The sequence below is a fragment of the Bubalus kerabau genome, chromosome 19 (assembly GCF_029407905.1).
Source record: "Bubalus kerabau isolate K-KA32 ecotype Philippines breed swamp buffalo chromosome 19, PCC_UOA_SB_1v2, whole genome shotgun sequence".
NCBI classification, from domain to species: domain Eukaryota; kingdom Metazoa; phylum Chordata; class Mammalia; order Artiodactyla; family Bovidae; genus Bubalus; species Bubalus kerabau.
The window spans coordinates 58,772,964-58,789,848 of record NC_073642.1 but is presented as its reverse complement, the minus strand read 5'-3'; the positions used below and the strand labels follow the sequence as shown (position 1 = coordinate 58,789,848).

The 16,885-nt window shown below is 37.7% G+C and overlaps 1 protein-coding gene across 1 annotated transcript in view; it reads right to left on the bottom strand.

Moving 5' to 3' along the window:
* Positions 1–16,885, bottom strand: part of UNC79 (unc-79 homolog, NALCN channel complex subunit) — a 280,737-nt gene that overhangs the window by 184,220 nt on the left and 79,632 nt on the right. Inside the window, exons 6-7 of the mRNA XM_055555941.1 lie at positions 13,057–13,112; positions 12,254–12,383 (exon numbers count right to left, since the gene is read on the bottom strand). Of these exons, the coding sequence (XP_055411916.1) occupies positions 12,254–12,383; positions 13,057–13,112 (186 nt within the window). The remainder of the gene's footprint in view (positions 1–12,253; positions 12,384–13,056; positions 13,113–16,885) is intronic.

Genomic DNA, 16,885 nt, shown 5'->3' with positions numbered 1-16,885 from the left:
CAACCACAGAAAGAGAAATGAGGGAAAAAAGCAACTCAGTTCAGTTCAGTTCAGTCTCTCAGTCAACTCTTTGCAACCCCATGGATGCAGCAAGCCAGGGTTCCTTGTCCATCACCAACTCTCGGAGCTTGCTCAAACTCATGTCCACTGAGTTGGTGATGCCTTCCAACCATCTTATCCCCTGTTGTCCCCTTCTCCTCCTTTCTTCAATCTTTCCCAAAATCAGGGTCTTTTCCAATGAGTCAGTTCTTCGCATGAGGTGGCCAAAATATTGCAGCTTCAGCTTTAGCATCAGTCCTTCCAATGAATTTTCAGGACTGATTTCCTTTAAGATTGACTGGTTTCATATCTTGCAGTCCAAGGGACTCTCAAGAGTCTTCTCCAACACCACAGTTCAAAAGCATCAGTTCTTCAGTGCTCAGCTTTCTTTACAGTCCAACTCTCACATCCATACATGACTACTGGAAAAACCATAGCTTTGACTGGATGCACCTTTGTTGGCAAAGTAAAGTGTCTCCTTTTAATGCACTGTCCAGGTTTGTCATAGCTTTTCTTCCAAAGAGCAAGCATCTTTTAATTTCATGATTGCAGTCACCATCTGCAATGATTTTGGAGCCCAAAAAAATTAAGTCTGTCACTGTTTCCATTGTTTCCCCATCTATTTTGCCATGAAGTGAATGGACCAGATGCCATGATCTTAGTTTTTTGAATGTTTAGTTTTAAGCCAGCTTTTTCACTCTCCTCTTTCACTTTAATCAAGAGGCTCTTTAGGTCCTCTTTGCTTTCTACCATAAGGGTGGTGTCATCTGCATATCTGAGGTTATTGATATTTCTCCCAACAATCTTGATTCCAGCTTGTGCTTCATCCAGCTTGGCATTTCCCATGATGTCCTGAGACCAGTGCGATTTGATCACAGAACTTCCACAGGACTGGGGAAACAGACTCTTAGAAGACACAAACAAAACCTGTGCACACCAGGAGCCAGGAGAAAGAAACTGATCCAGACTTGCCTGTGAGTGTCCAGGAGTCTGGGGTGGAGGAGTGGGTCGACAGCGGCCTGCGGCACAGTCAGGGCACTGAATACAATAGTGCCTGCGCAAGTCCTTCTGAAGGAGGTCGCCATTACCCTCATTACCCCTACCATAGTTGGCCTCAGGCCAAACAACAGGGAGGGAACACAGCCCCGCCCATCAAATGAAAAGTGGATTCAAGATTTACTGAGCATGGCTCCGCCCATCAGAACAAGACCCAGTTTCCCCCCCAGTCAGTCTCTCCCATCAGGACGCTTCCATAAGCCTCTTATCCTTATCCATCAGAGTAAAAATCACAATCACAGAAAACCAACCAAACTGATCACATGGATCACAGCCTTGTCTAACTCAATGAAACTATGAGCCATGCCATGTAGGGCCACCCAAGATGGACAGGTCATGGTGGAGAGTTCTGACAAAACGGGGTCCACTGGAGAAGGGAATAGCAAACTTCAGTATTCTTGCCTTGAGAACCCCATGAACAGTATGAAAAGGCAAAAAATGATTACATGGAGACTAAACAATCTGCTACTCAGAAACCAGTGAGTCAACAATGAAATCAAAGAGGAAATTTAAAAATGCCTGAGGAAAACAACAATGAAAACTGAAACATATGAAATCAGTTCAGTTCAGTTCAGTCGCTCAGTTGTGTCTGACTCTTTGTGACCCCATGAAATAGATGGGATACAACAAAAGAATATATATATATAACTGAATCACTTTGTTGCACAGTAAAAATTAACACAACATAGTCAATCGATTATACTTCAATCAATTTTTAAAAGTCAATAAAATAAATATTAAACTTAAAAAGAAAAATCTATGGGATGCAGCAAAAGCAGTCCTAAGAGGGAATTTCATAGTGCTATAGGCCTTTCTCAAAAAAAAAAAAAAAAAAAAAAAAACAAGAAAAATCCTGAATAAACAATGTAAACTACCACCTAAAAAAATTAAAAGAAGAACAAACAAAACCTGAAGTAAGCAGAAGAAAGGAAATAATAAGGATCAGAGAGGAAATAAAGAGATATTTAAAAATAGAAAGAGATATTTAAAAATAGAAAAAAATCAAAGAGCTAGTTTTTTGAAAGTATAAACAAAATCAAAAAACCCTCTGGCCAGGCTCACCAAGAAGAAAAGAAAGAGGACTCAACTAAACAAAATAAGAAATGAAAGAGGAGAAATAATAACCAATTCCACAGAAATACAAAAAAAAAAAAAATCGAGAAAACACTATGAATACTTTTATGCCAATAATAGACAACCCACATGAAATGGACAAGTTTCTAGAAACACACAGTCTGCAAAAACTGAATCAAGAAGAAATATAATTTGAATAAACACCACCAGAAGTAAAACAGAATCCATAATTTTAGAAAAAAAACTCCCTGCAAACAAAAGTCCAGGATGAGGTGGCTTCACTGGGGAATTCTATCAAACATACAAAGAAGAACTATACCTACCCTTCTCAAACTCTCAAAAGACTGAAGAGGAGGGAACACTCCCAAAGTCACTCTATGAACCCAAAACCAAGGACACTACATAAAAAGAAAATTATAGGCCAATATCTTTGATGAATATATATGCAAAAATCCTCAACAAAATATTAGCAAACTGAATGCAAGAACACATAAAAAGGATTATACACCATTATCAAGTTGGAGTCATTCCAGGGTCTCAAGGGTGGTTCAGCACTTGCAAGGCAATCAATGTGATACATCACATTGACAAAAGAAAAACAGCACATGATTATTGCAATAGATGCAGAAACTGCATTTGATAAAATTCAACTTCCATTCATGATAAAACCTGTTCCCAAAGTGAGTATAGAGAGAACATATCTCAACATAATAAAAGTCACTTATGACAAATCCACAGCCATAATACTCATTGGTAAAAAGCTAAAAGACTTCTCCCTAAATTCTGAAACAAGACAAGAATGCTCTCTCTCATCACTTTTATTTGACATAGTATTTAAATTTCTAGCCACAGCAATCAGACAAGAGAAAAGTAAAAGGTATCCAAATCAGAAGGGAAGAGGTAAAATTGTCTCATATACATATGACATGATATTCTATAAAGAAAACCCTAAAAACTCCACATAAAAACTATTAGAACTGAAAAATTCAGCAAGACCGCAGGATACAAGATTATTATACAGAAAGTTTTTGCCTTTCTTTACATTAACAATGAACTATCAGAAGGAGAAAGTAAAAAAAAATTTTAATCACATTTTAAAAAATACCTAGGAATAAACCTAACTAAGCAGGTTTATTTTTTATTTATTTGGGATTTACTTCCAATCCCAAAGAAAGGCAATGTCAAAGAATGCTCAAACTACCACACAATTACACTCATCTCACACGCTAGTAAAGTAATGCTCAAAATTCTCCAAGACAGGCTTCAGCAATACATGAACCATGAACTTCCAGATGTTCAAGCTGGTTTTAGAAAAGGCAGAGGAACCAGAGATCAAATTGCCAACATCCGCTGCATCATGGAAAAAGCAAGAAAGTTTCAGAAAAATGTCTATATCTGCTTTTTTGACTATGCCAAAGCCTTTGACTGTGTGGATCACAAGAAACCGTGGGAAATTCTGAAAGAGATGGGCATACCAGACCACCTGACCTGCCTCTTGAGAAACCTATATGTAGGTCAGGAAGCAACATTTAGAACTGGACATGGAACAACAGACTGGTTCCAAATAGGAAAAGGAGTACGTCAAGGCTGTATATTGTCACCCTGCTTATTTAACTTCTGTGCAGAGTACATCATAAGAAACTCTGGGCTGGAAGAAGCACAAGCTGGAATCTTTCTGGGAGAAATATCAATAACCTCAGATATGCGGATGACACCACCCTTATGGCAGAACGTGAAGAGGAACTAAAAAGCCTCTTAATGAAAGTGAAAGTGTAGAGTGAAAAAGTTGGCTTAAAGCTCAACATTCAGAAAACAAAGATCATGGCATCTGGTCCCATCACTTCATGGGAAATAGATGGGGAAACAGTGGAAACAGTGTCAGACTTTATTTTCTTGGGCTCCATAATCACTGCAGATGGTGATTGCAGCCATGAGATTAAAAGACACTTACTCCTTGGAAGGAGTAACCTAGATAGGACCAACCTAGATAGCATATTGAAAAGCAGAGACATTACTTTGCCAACAAAGGTCCATCTAGTCAAGGCTATGGTTTTTCCAGTAGTCATGTATGGATGTGAGTTGGACTGTGAAGAAAGCTGAGCACCGAAGAATTGATGCTTTTGAACTGTGGTGTTGGAGAAAACTCTTGAGAGTCCCTTGGACTGCAAGGAGATCCAACCAGTCCATCCTAAAGGAGATCAGTCCTGGGATCATTCTTTGGAAGGAATGATGCTAAAGCTGAAACTCCAGTACTTTGGCCACCTCATGCGAAGAGTTGACTCATTGGAAAAGACTATGATGCTGGGAGGGATTAGGGGCAGGAGGAGAAGGGGACGACAGAGGATGAGATGGCTGGATGGCATCACTGACTCGATGGACGTGAGTCTGAGTGAACTCCGGGAGTTGGTGATGGACAGGGAGGCCTGGTGTGCTGCGATTCATGGGGTCGCAAAGAGTTGGACATGACTGAGCGACTGAACTGAACTGAAGCAGGTTTAAGATGTATACACTGAGAACTATAAAACATTGATAAAGGAAACTGAAGATGATTTAAGGAAATGGAAAGATATCCCATGCTCTTGAATTAGAAGAATTAATGCAGTTAAAATGGCCACACTACCCCAATTTACAGATATAATGTGAATCCTATCAAATTACTCATGACTTTTGCACAGAACTAGAACAAATAATCCTAAAATTTATACAGAACCACAAAAGACCCAGAATTGCCAAAGTAATCCTGAGGAAAGAAAACAAAGCTGGAGGTATAACCCTTTCAGACTTCAGACAATATTACAAAGCGACATTAATCAAAACAGCATGGCTTTGGCACAAAAGACATACAGGTCACCGGAATGGAATACATAGCCCAAAAATAAATCCACACACCAATGGTCAATGAGTCTTCAATAAAGGAGGCAAGAATATACCATGGAGAAAAGACAGTCTCTTCAAGTTGTGTTGGAAAAGCTGGACAGTCACATGTAAATCAATGAAGTTAGAACACTTGCTTATACCATATAAAATAATAAACTCAAAATGGCTTAAAGACTTAAATATAGGTATTTCCCTGGTGGCCCCACTAGAGACTAAGACTCCACGCTCCCAATGCAGGGAGCCCAGGTTTGATCCCCGATCAGAGAACTAGATCAAACGTGCTGCAATAAAGAGTTCCTATGTTGCAACTAAGGATCTTGCATGCTGCAACTAAGAGATCCTGCATGCTATGACTAAAAGATTTCACATACTGCAACTAAAACCCAATGCAGCTAAATAAATACATAACTATTTCTTTAAAAGACTTAAATATAAGACATAACACCATAAAACTCCTAGAAGAGAACATAGGCAAAATATTCTCTGACACAAAATATAGCAGTATTTTCTTAGATTGTCTGCCAAGGCAAAAGAAAGGAAAATAAATAAATAAACAAACAGAACCTAATCAAATGTGCAACAAAGGAAGCCGTAAACAAAATGAAATGCAAATCTACAGAATGGGAGAAATTATTTGTAAATAAAGCAACTGACAGGAGCTTAATTTGATTTAAAATCAAATCAAATAGTAATTATATTACATATATGTGGACAAAGTGCTTCAATTAAAAGGCAAAGATCATGAAAACTGAGTTTAAAAACTAGAACTACATGCTACTTACAAGACATACATGAAATACAAAAATATTAAAAAGTTGAAAACAAAACATCGAAAAATACCACACATGCACTCTTGAAAGCTGGTGTAGATATATTAGAATAAAACAAAGTACATTTTAACAAAAAGGCATTATTAGTAATAAAGACATGCACTTCATAATGGTAAGTTTCAGTTCACCAGGAAGATGTGTGTGTGTGCTCAGTCGCTTCAGTCGTGTCTGACTCGTTGTGACCCTATGGACTGTAGCCCACCAGGCTCCCTTGTCCATGGGATTCTCCAGGCAAGAATACTAGAGTGGGTTGCTATACCTTCCTCCAGGAGACTTTCCCAATCCAGGGATCGAACCCCCGTCTCCTGTGTCTCCTGCATTGCTGGCAATTTTTTTTACCACTGAGCCACCAGGGAAGCCCCACCAGGAAAATACTGTATTCTAAATTTGTATGCAATAATACAGCTCCCAAATTTATACAGCAAATATTGACAACTACAAGGTGGAATATACAAATCCACAGTCATCATGAGAGAATTTAACATTCTACTCTTGGTAACTGATGGAAAAAATATACAAAAATGCAATAAGGATATAGAACATTTGAACTATACAGTAAAAAAAATTATTTAATTGACATACATAGAACACAGTACCAAACAATAGCTAAATATAAGTTCTTTTTAAATACAAAGGAACATTTATAAAAATGACCATAAACTTACCCTAAAGAAAGTGTTAACATTGTCAAAGTAATGAAATAATACGAAGTATATTGTCTGACTATAGAGGAATCAAGCTATAAATCAATATAAAACTTCACTACAAAAATCTCCTTATGATTAGAAATTATCATCCTTCTAAATGATGCATGGGTCAAAGAAGAAACCTCGAGGAACTTAGAACTCAGCATAGCATAGGAGGTTTTAGCCAGTACAAGGCAAGAGACACAAAAGGTGTAAGGGTTGAAAAGGAGACATTAAACTGTCGTCTTGTGCTTGTGCTAAGTCACTTCATTCATGTCCGATGCTTTGCAACCCTATGGACCGTAACCTGCCAGCTCTCCTGCCCGTGGATTCCTCAGATAAGAATATTGGAGTGGGTTGTCACCCCTTCTTCTAGGGACCGAACCTGTGTCTCCCGCATTGGCAGCCAGGTTCTTTACCACTAGGGCCATCTGGGAAGCCCTAAACTGTTATCATTCAATAATAATAGAGCTTTACACATGAAAAAATGTTAATAAGTGCCTGCACTTATTAAAAAGTGTCTGCAAATATATTAGAATTAAAAAGTGAATTTATCAAGGTGGCCAAATATAAGATCAGTATACCCTGGTGGCTCAGACAGTAAAGAATCTGTCTGTAGTGCAGGAGACCCAGGTTCGATTCCTGGGTTAGGAGGATGCCCTGGAGAATACTGGAAACCCACTCCAGTATTCTTGCCCGGGAAATCCCATGGGCACAGGAGCCTGGCGGGCTACAGTCCATGGGGTCCCAAAGAGTCAGATGCAACTGAGCGACTAACACTTTCATTTGCATACTAGAATTAACTGCACATCTACATATTAGCAAAAAGAGTTATAAAATGTAATTTCTAAAAGATTTATTATTGATAATAACATCAAAAGATATATAAATACCCAGTGACATACTACATGAGTCATAGGCAAGACATCTACACAAAAACTAGAAAACAGCATTGAGGGGAACTAAAGAAAGCCTAACTAATTGAAGCAAGATATTATGTTTTGGTTTGGAAGATTCAGTACTACAAAGGTGCCAATTTCCCAAAATGATCTGGATTCAAGGCAATTATCAATCAAAATCTTAGTTTCTCAGGTATGTGTTTGTGTATGTTTAACTTGACAAACTCTTCAACTTAGCAAAACTTGAAGGAGGAAGAGAAGAAGGAAGAAGAGGAAAGCAGGGGGAGACAAGGAAGAGATCAACAATTATGAGGTAGAAAGATCTGCACTAAAGGATATAAAAGTTTATTATTATCCATTAAAACTGGATAGATTCATACCCTCTGATCCAGTACTTCCACTCTAGGCATATATAACAGAATTGTATGCGTGTGTATACTCAAAAGATATGTGGAAGAATGTTCACAGCAGCATTATTTATAAGAGCCAAAACGTGGGAACAACCCAAATATCCATCAATAGGAAAACCAATACATAAACTGTGGTACATACATTTGGTAAAATATGTATATAGAAAAAAGTGAACAAAGTGCAGTTATGCTCAACCCATGAACAAGTCACACACACATACGTGTGTACACAAATGATGTGTGCACATTCCATGTATATAAAGTTCACAAACAGGCAAAAATAATCTCTGATGTTGGAAACAAGGCTAGTGGTCAACTACGGGACAGAAGGAGAGGCAACCATCGTAGTAAACACGGTGGGAGATGCTCCATATACACTTAGAATTTGTGTTACTTTATATGTGTATAAGGCACCAGTAAAATGGTTTAAAGCGTTTTAAGTTATGTGGAGATAAAATCAATATAATAAAATAAATAAGAACTCGATGAAGAGGAAGTTATGACATAAAAGAATTGGAAAGGCTTTCTTGTATTTTAAACTTATATACAACTCAAAAATCCAACTGTACTAATGTAGAATAGACATTTGGTAGGCTAGGCCAAAGTCCAACCTCGTAGCACTGTCTTCAGTTAGTAGCGCTCGATCTACTTTTGCCACAATCTCAGCCTTGGAAATGTACTTGTGCCACATTTTTGTCCTGTAATTCAGATGGAAACTACACAGTAACTGGTGCTCACCTTTGCTAACAAAGGCTAAATTATGTACTAGTTGGCCTATGGTAGCAAGAAAATTGCTAAATAGTTTCTTTCTCCCCAGAGAAGCAGAGCTTTATAGAACAATCCAATGGCTATTTCATTGCCAAGAAACCTGTAATTTTTGCATCGTTAAGACTTGTATTTAATGACCAAAATAATTGGGGTACTCTTTTGTTTATGATAAATACTAATAAACTCAAAAGAAGCAAACATTGTAGATTACCAAATCCTCACTATTTGATCTTCTTCATATGAGCTGTAATATTCCCACATTACTATTATTTAAAAGCAATCAATACATTAAATATAAACATATGCATAGTTAAAATTACTAAAAATGATTAAATCTAGGTGGCTATATGTGTGTTCATAGTATTAGTCTTTTCTGTATTTGAACTTTTCTGTATTTGAAAAACGTCATAATGAAAGGGGAGAGGTAACTTTGTATAATTATATATAATATAACCTATTTTATTTTAAAAAGTACATCACAAAAACTGGAGGGAAATAAACCAAAATGTTAACAATGGTCATTTCTTGGTAATATTTTTTTCTCTCTTTCATATTTCTATAATTTTTCTAAAAACAAATCTTTCTTTTACAAGAAAATAAAATTTATGTCTTAAAAAGGAAACACATCACTGGGAAGATATATGATGTTGCTGCTCCCTAAGAAAGCATTTAATCTTTGAGTCCATAAAATTCTATCTCCACATAATTTTTATTATGGAGAATATTTAAGGTTATAAAGCCATCTAAATACTGATGATACCGTTTAGTGCATATTTCATTGCAGGAAGAATTGCGGAAAATTTCCAGTGCTCCAGCTAAAGTTTAATTACAGAACTGAATTGAACAGAAAAATACAGGTTTTTAATTAAGATGATCTAGGATCAAACTCAAGCTGTGCTCTTTTATTATTTGTGTGAGTTTAGTGATATTACTTAAACTCTGTCCCACTCTTGATCTATAACATTAAAATAAGAAAATATACCTCCCAAGATTTTTGTGAGAATAAATTGAAAAAAACTGTCTGTAAAGCTAAATATGGTGCTTGGTCCACATATACTGTTCAGCTAAGAGCAGGCTAAAATATGAAATGAAATACTTAGCAGCTAGACCAATGTCTGACAAACAGCCAGCGCTGGGTAAATTGTAATACATAGAACAGAATGATTAACTTTTCCCATCATCTCTTGTTTCCTGCACAGAATGCCATGCCTCACTAGCATGGGAGTTCCAGGACAGCTGCTTCCCTGGACGGAGGCTGGCAGGTAGCAAGCACATAAGGACACATGGCAAGGATGGAAACGTGTCGGGGTATGAACACAAGAATGGATTGAAAAATGAATGCCTGTAGACAGAAACGTCTTGTTCATAAATGCCAAGAAATGATGAAAGAGTCTCTTCGGTCTCAGTAAGCATAGGCTGAGCTATTCCGGGGAGACAGCTTTGGCTGGCCCTTCCAAGAGGGTGTGGTCACGGGGTAAGTGGAATTGGCGGTCACTTTGTGGGCTTCTCAGATGCTCTGAACAGGCAAATCTCGTCATGTGGTTTCTCCTTTTAAAACCTGTCCGTGGTTTCACTTTGCTGCAAGGATAAAATCCAAACTCCTTCATAGGCCATCAGGCTTTCTGCTTCACTCCCAGCTAGTCTCCTCCTGTCCCTCCACTACCTGGCTACATAAGACTTGTTTCAGGTCCTAAATACAACTGTGCTCTTTCTGGCCTCCAAGTCTGAATCCATGAACTTTCTTCTGCTTCAAACCCACATTTTATCCATTCATGATTCACTCCCCTTATGACTCTATCTATTGTGTGCATAACTTTCAGGTATCACCTTACATGTCACACTCTCCAGAACCTTCCTTGACAATTTAACCTTCTCCAAATTAACCCACCACTGGGGTGAGGTCAGAAGCCCTTCCTGTGTGTTCCCACAGCTCTCTACATTTGCTCTGGTGGCTTAGATTATAAAGAATACGCCTGCAATGTGGGAGACCTGGGTTTGATCCCTGGGTTGGGAAGATCCCCTGGAGGAGGGCATGGCAACCCACTCCAATATTCTTGCCTGGAGAATCCCCATGGACAGAGGAGCCTGGTGGGCTTCAGTCCATGGGGTCACAAAGAGTCGGACATGACTGAGTAACTAAGCACAGCACAGCACTGTGCTTCTTACAGCGAAGCAGAAAGTGGTTTCCTGGTCTTTCCACCACAATTGGAATGCCCAGGCCAATGCGTCAGCCTGTTTTTTTTAAATAACTATACCACCAGTGCCTAGAATAATGTCTGGTTAGTAGTAGATGCCCCACAAATATTTGCTGAATAAATGAATGAATTTCCATATCTAAACTGCATTAAGTTCCATGAGGTCTGGTTTTGTGTCAATTCTTCTATTGTCAATGTATAGTTCCTGCCACATGCTCTCTCTTTCATGTAGTATTCTCAAATATTTATCAAACAAATTAGCTTCATTTGATATTAGTTACCTATTCATATATCACATAAATGCTTATTTCTGGGATATATTGAGAACTGATTGGTGTCAAATTTTTCAGTCATTTCACCTTTTATGAGTGTTTCCAAATTCTTGCCTTTACACTCAAATTATCCACTTAGCAACACTTAAACATCCTCTACTATTAATGATATAAAACATAAATAATACCAATTTCCTTTTTTTTTAAATTTCTTACTATCTACCTTCATCATTTCCGTTAATACCATTGTTATCACTAAGGCTAATATTTGTTCCGAGTATAGAATAAGCTTACCAAGGACCATCAATATCTCTAACACTTGGCTTTAATCAGAAACATAAAACAGACATCTGTATTAAGTTAAATCCCCTTTGAACCACCTCAAATCACTTTCAGAAAGTTGAGTAATGCCAAGAAAGAAGTACATTCTTATAACATCAGTGTACAGTCCTACCATACCTTGAATAAAAGCTATGCTAAAATATTTACCTCTTACATTTTCATAAGAATATGTGTACAATTAAGTGGGGGTGAGAGGGTAGACAGAGGCATCAGAAATGTTATTAACCATATACTGCTTCTTTGATTTTATAACATATAAACATTAACGACACAGAGGCTAGTTTATTTCATTTTTGGTAAATGTGTGTCTTTACAATAAACTCAGTGTTTACTTGCTATTTATTAATTATACCAGTATTCACCAGTGGTTGACTCTTCATGTCCACCTAGGCTTTCAGGGTCATTTAATTTTTATTTAGTGCCTGAATTTGTAATGCTGAAAGCACTCCAAGTCTTCTCACTAGAGCAGAACAGCCGCTAGGGACCCTGCTAAATCTGCGCCAATCTGCAGCATTACTAACTGCTCACACCTTGATGGTGATCAATGTGATTAGCAATGGTAAAACCAGAAGCCAGTGTATAGCAAATGGGGCTGAAACTTGACGCAATTTGCTATGATGTCATAAAAGATTTGAAATTAATTTTAATTAATTTATTTTTATACCACCTAGTTTCAGAAAGGATTTATAACAACATCTAAGGGTACAGTAAATATAATCTAACAGTATTTAAACAAATAAGTAAGCGAGCCAAATATGGCACGAGAGAAATAGAGACGGGGCACACAGAGCTCGTCTTCCCTTACCTGTGTACTGCAAGCCCCTGTACTCGCTTATTGCCCCTGGAGGTTTTAAATTGGGCCAGTAATGGAACAGCATTTGCACAGCTGGAGGTTTCACTTGTGAAGGCCCATAGGCTATCACATACAAAAGATCCTAAAGAAAACAAGAAGCATGTTTTCACCAACATCATCAAATAAAAATAAAGGTAGCTCATTCAATATTACCAAAGCAGTGAAAATTCTAGTGGAGGGATTGAGGTGGTTAATTTCCCTGGAACTTCATCATCTAGGTGGCCTTTGCAGATTAAGTCACATTAGAATATTCTTTTTATTATTTTCATGGGTGTTGTAAATAAGCCAGCCCTGGTAGTGTTCAGATGTACACTATCTTTTAACAAATTCTTTTCTATTCAGAATAATGGGGAAGATTTTAGAACAGCGTAAAGCCAGTTTGCCAAACACTACATTTTTAAAAACATTTCCGTAAAACATATTTTTTAATAATTCACATCTATTTGAAAGAAGAAAGTTTCCCAAGAAACTTTTCAAATTAAATAAAACTGTCACATAGTACAGTATTTGCTAAATTCCACAAATGAGAGATATCCAATTACTGCTTCTGTCAAGTCACTCTGTTCTTCAAGTCTCATTTCTTCTCTAAATGATAAGTAATTAACCAGTAAGGAAAGAATTATAATTTCTACCACACCAAGATAATAAGACATCAATAAATTTGACCTAAACAATAGTTTTAACATGCAAACAACTTTTACTCTATTATATAAATTCAATTTGTGACTATGAGTTTAACGTGGCCCCAAACTTACTTTCCAGACTTCCTGTTTATATTTCATGAGGCATTCCAATAATTGACAATGATACACTGAAAAGAAGAAAATATAATTGGTACAGGAAATGTAAATACCAGACAAAAGATCCTGTGTAATAAACTATATTAGTAGGACTCTTCACTCTAATCATTAAATTAGAAATTGCTTATTTTCATGTATTCATACCTATCAAAAATCATATAAACCTTTGACTTTATCAAGTTTTATTTCAAGATCCCTGAAAAGTATTTTATTTATCTTATTAGCATAGGAAATATTAAGAAAACTCCCTAGGAATCATACTTTTATAATATAAACTTATATTAATGTAATTAAGAACGATGCAGAAAAAAAAATTGCTTAATCATAGTAAAAGTTCACATTAATTGAGTGTTCATTTTGTGCCAGGTATTGAGCTTAAGAGCTTTAAACATTATGTATTTCATAACCACCATGTTGTAGCTAGAGAACAAAAGTTTGGTTTTCTATCTTGCCCAAGTTTGGATAGATAGCAAGGACAGACTGATGGATTAGAAATGAGGTTTTTTAGCACCAATTCATCTAGTTGAGGAATCCTTAAAAGCTATACAACGGCAAGCTTCTTTGATTTGCCTATGTTTACTTGTGGAAGAAAGATATTTTCACCCTAGTTGGATACATATTTGATATCTTCCCTAACCTATCTTCCAACCTTATCACAGCACTGAAGCTGGTCTCCCTTTAGTTACCGATGACCTCTGAGTCGTTCAGCTCCATGGAGACTTTTCAGTCCACCTATCATTCGACCTTCATCAACATTCAGCACCACTGAACACCCTCTTTCCTTGACTTAATGACTGACCCTCTCCCGTTACCTGTGGCAGGCAGTGCTGTTGCTACTCAACTGCTGTAAGCAACCCTTTCTTCTTCTTCAGCTCCCAGCACACAGACTGCAAAGCAGGGCAATTTGCCAGATTTTGTTGCAGCTGGGAAGGCCACATGACTCAGTGCTGACCAGCAAGACGTAATGGAATCTGCTGGGGAGCTTCTGAGACTCATTTTTCCTCTTTGACAAAAGGAAAGAGGCACACCAGGAGACTTTTCTCTAATCATCCTGACTGATCCTATTTTTGAAAGGATTTGATTGGATATATTTTTGAAACCCATTTTTTAGATATGGTTCTTTAAGAATATGGACTTCCTGGGTGGCTTAGTGGTAAAGAATTCTCCTGCACTGCAGGAGACATGGGTTTGATCCTTGAGTCAGGAAGATCTCCTGGAGAAGGAAATGGCAACCCACTGCAGTATTCTTGCCTGGAGAACTCCATGGACAGAGGAGCCTGGCCAGCTATAGTCCATGAGGTCATAGAGAGTCAACACGACTTAGTGACTGAGCATGCATGCATGTAAGAATATAATAACCTCCACTGTGGCATATCTCGCAAACATGAGAAGAAATTCAAGAGAAACCCAAAGATGGCATCTCAGACCCCTGATACAGCTATCTCCAAGACTTCCTATTAAGTTACAACAAACATTTTTATATCTTAAAGCCTATATTAGTAAGCCAAACAGCTCTCTGTCTCCTTGGCAAGCTCCTCCTCTTCCATTGGGCCAGTATCTGCTGGAGTTCCTGAAGGTCTGATCATAAATAAAATCCACTTTTCATTCTATGTCTCTCATGAGCAATGTCACACTCATATACAGCAATGCTTCAGAAATACTACAAGTTCCATAACAGACCATACCAAATACTGCAATAATGTGAATCATAAAAATTTTTTGGTTTCTTCAGGCATATAAAAGTTACGGTTGGACTATACTATAGTCTATTAAGGGTGCAATAGCATTTTATCTAAAATAAAACAATGAACACACCTCAATTGAAAAATATTTCATTGCTAAAAAATGCTAACCATCATTTGACAATGCAGAGATGCTACAAAACTTCGTAAAAAAAACACAAGATCTGTGAAACATAGTAAAAGAAGGTATGACTGTACAACTTGACTTACCATCTATATACAACTCAGTGCATAATAGCATTGAACACGAGGGCTCAAAGTTCATTAATTCTAGCCCAGAATTCTGTACTGGGTTAAAGACTCATAATACAACTTCTTAATTACTATTACCTCTTTTTTCCTGAAGGAAGCTGATTTATTTGCATTTTTGTGTTTTGCTGTTGTTCAGTTGCTCAGTCATGGCCGAATCATTGTAACCCCAGGGACTTCAGGATGTCAGACTTTTCTGTCCTTCACTATATCCTGGAGTTTGCTCAAACTCATGTTAATTGACTCAGTGATGCCATCCAACCATCTCATCCTCTGTTGCCCACTTCCCCTCCTGCCCTCAATCTTTCCCAGCATCAAGGTCTTTTCCAAGGAGTTGGTTCTTTGCATCAGGTGGCCAAAGTATTGGAACATCAACATCAGTCCTTCCAATGGAATTCAGGGTTGATTTTCTTTAGGATTGACTGGTTTGATATCCTTGCTATCCAAGGGACTCTCAAGAGTTTTCTCCAATACCACAGTTCAAAAGCATCATTTCTTTGGCACTCAGCCTTCTTTATGGTCCAACTCTCACATCCGGACATGACTACTGGAAAAACCATAGCTTTGACTAGATGGACCTTTGTCAACAAAGTGATGTCTCTGCTTTTTAATATGCTGTCTAGGTTTGTCATAACCTTTCTTCTAAGAAAAAACGTCTTTTAATCATGGTTGCAGTCAGCATTCGCAGTGATTTTGGAGTCCAAGAAAATAAAGCCTGTCACTGTTTCCATTTTTTTCCCATCTATTTTCCAAGATCTGAGGGGACTGGATGCAATGATCTTAGTTTTTTGAATGTTGAGTTTTAAGGCAGATTTTTCACTCTCCTCTCTCACCTTAATCAACAGGTTCTTTGATTCCTCTTCACTTTCTTCCATAAGGATGGTGCCATCTGCATATCTGAGGTTATTGATATTTCTCCTGACAATCTTAATTCCAGCTTCAGCTTCATCCAGTGCAGCGTTTCATATGATGTACTCTGCACTCAATATGCCAGCAAGTTTGGAAAACTCAACAGTGGCCACAAGACTGGAAAAGGTCAGTTTTCATTCCAATACCAAAGAAGGGCAATGCCAAAGAATATTCAAACTACCACACAATTGCACTCAATTCACATGCTAGCAAAGTAATGGCCAAAATCCTCCAAGCAAGGTTTCAACAGAATGTGAACCAAGAACTTCCAAATGTACAAGCTGGATTTAGAAAAGGCAGAGAAACCAGAGATCAAATTGCCAACATCCGTTTGATCACAGAAAAAGCAAGAGAGTTCCAGAAAAAAATCTGCTTAATTGGCTATGCTAAAGCCTTTGACTATTTGGATCACAACAAACTGTGGCAAATTCTTAACAAGACAGGAATACCAGACCACCTTACCTGCCTCCTGAGAAATCTGTATGCAGGTCAAGAAGCAACAGGTAGAACTGGACATGGAACAACAGACTGGTTCCAAATTGGGAAAGGAGTATGTCAAGGCTGTATATGTCACCTGCTTATTTAATTTCTGTGCAGAGTGCATCATCTGAAATGCCAGGCAGGATTAAGCACAAGCTGGAATCAAGATTGCTGGGAGAAAAATCAAGAACTTCAGATATACAGATGACACCACCCTTACGGCAAAAAATGAAGAGGAACTAAAGAGCCTCTTGATGAAAGTGAAAGAAGAGAGTGGAAAAGCTGACTTAAAACTCAACATTCAAAAAACTAAGATCATGGCATCCAGTCCCATCACTTCATGTCAAATAGATGGGGAAACAAGGAAAACAGTGACAGACTTGGGCTCCAAAACCACTGTAGAT